Source organism: Cyprinodon variegatus, unplaced genomic scaffold, assembly GCF_000732505.1.
Source record: "Cyprinodon variegatus isolate N-32 unplaced genomic scaffold, C_variegatus-1.0 Scaffold76, whole genome shotgun sequence".
In the NCBI taxonomy this organism is placed as follows: Eukaryota; Metazoa; Chordata; class Actinopteri; order Cyprinodontiformes; family Cyprinodontidae; genus Cyprinodon; species Cyprinodon variegatus.
In genome coordinates this window covers 996,494-997,673 of record NW_015150529.1, presented here as the reverse complement: position 1 = coordinate 997,673, position 1,180 = coordinate 996,494, and the positions used below count along the sequence as shown (strand labels likewise).

The following is a 1,180-nucleotide window of genomic DNA, read 5'->3' as shown; positions in this document are numbered from 1 at the left end:
TTTACAATTAATCAATATTGTATTTTTTTCTTAGAATAAAGTATTATCTTTATGATTCAAATAAAAAAAAACACTTCAGTTTCATCTTTACAATGCTTGAACTTTATTAATTTCCACTATCAGTTTTTTTTATTATTATTCTGTCCACAAATCCCTTCCTAAGTAAATGCACATTAATAAAAGTCCTTATTTTTAGCATCTTTAAGCAATAATTAGTTCTTCAGCATCATTAAGGAATCACTTTGACCTACCTGTAAACTCTGCAGGCCTCCATAAGCCGTGAACAGAGAGAGAAACCCAATGGAGACCACCAACACGTTCTTAAAGTTGCGGCTGATCATGATCGACTCTTACGGACTCAAACTTTTACAGATCCAGAACAGAGTCCCACTCAAGGTTTAGGTAGTTAGTAAAATCAACCACCTCACACAGCTGCTCTGCTCGAGAGCAAAGTCAGGAGAAGCTGTTTATACAGAGCTCAGGTGTCTGATAACCGCATGGAGTTAAAAGGACAAAGTACACCCCACCTCCCACCTCCCCCAACACACGACACACCACTTATAGAGTTAATTTTCTGCTGATTGCTTATCACCATCTAAATGTGTCATAGAACAGCTTTTATGCCTCCGTTTTACTTCCTTGTCTCTCTTATCATTAAGTGTCCTCCACAAATCAGATGTGCCGTTTGTTTTTTTCACTTTTGATCACATAAACTAAACAATTAAAGTAAAAAAAGAGGAATTCGTGTCAGCGAGCAAAGGTTTATTGCACATGTTTCCTTTTACGAGAACTCCAGCTCAGTTTTATAACATTGCAGCTTGTTGTTATTTACTGGAAAGATGAAAATCTGAGGACATAGAGGGACGGTGGGTTGGTTTCCACCGTGTCACATATTCTCCAGTTGGGCCCTTTGCACGTGAAACTGACCTTTTTCTTAAAACAGGACAAGGAGGAGCGATAAACTGTCTGATGTAAACAATGTTATGCAGTAAATGTACATTCAATATTTAATCAAATAACTTTCCGACATCATGTTGCCTGTGAATGCTTGCCTACCTAGCTGTGTGTTAAAGAAACAAGTAAAAGTGCGGTTCAAGCTCAAATCAAACAGTAACTCTGCATGAATACAGAAATTTATTAGCAAAAATCGCTAACCTCAGTCAAACATCTTAACTAAACT

The 1,180-nt window shown here is 37.1% G+C and overlaps 1 protein-coding gene across 1 annotated transcript in view; it reads right to left on the bottom strand.

The window, feature by feature from the left end:
- The window catches only part of unc93a (unc-93 homolog A (C. elegans)), a 12,183-nt gene extending 11,842 nt beyond the window's left edge, over positions 1-341 (bottom strand). Inside the window, exon 1 of the mRNA XM_015372817.1 lies at positions 252-341. Coding sequence (XP_015228303.1) covers positions 252-341 — 90 coding nt within the window. The remainder of the gene's footprint in view (positions 1-251) is intronic.
- Positions 342-1,180: the final 839 nt, after the last annotated feature.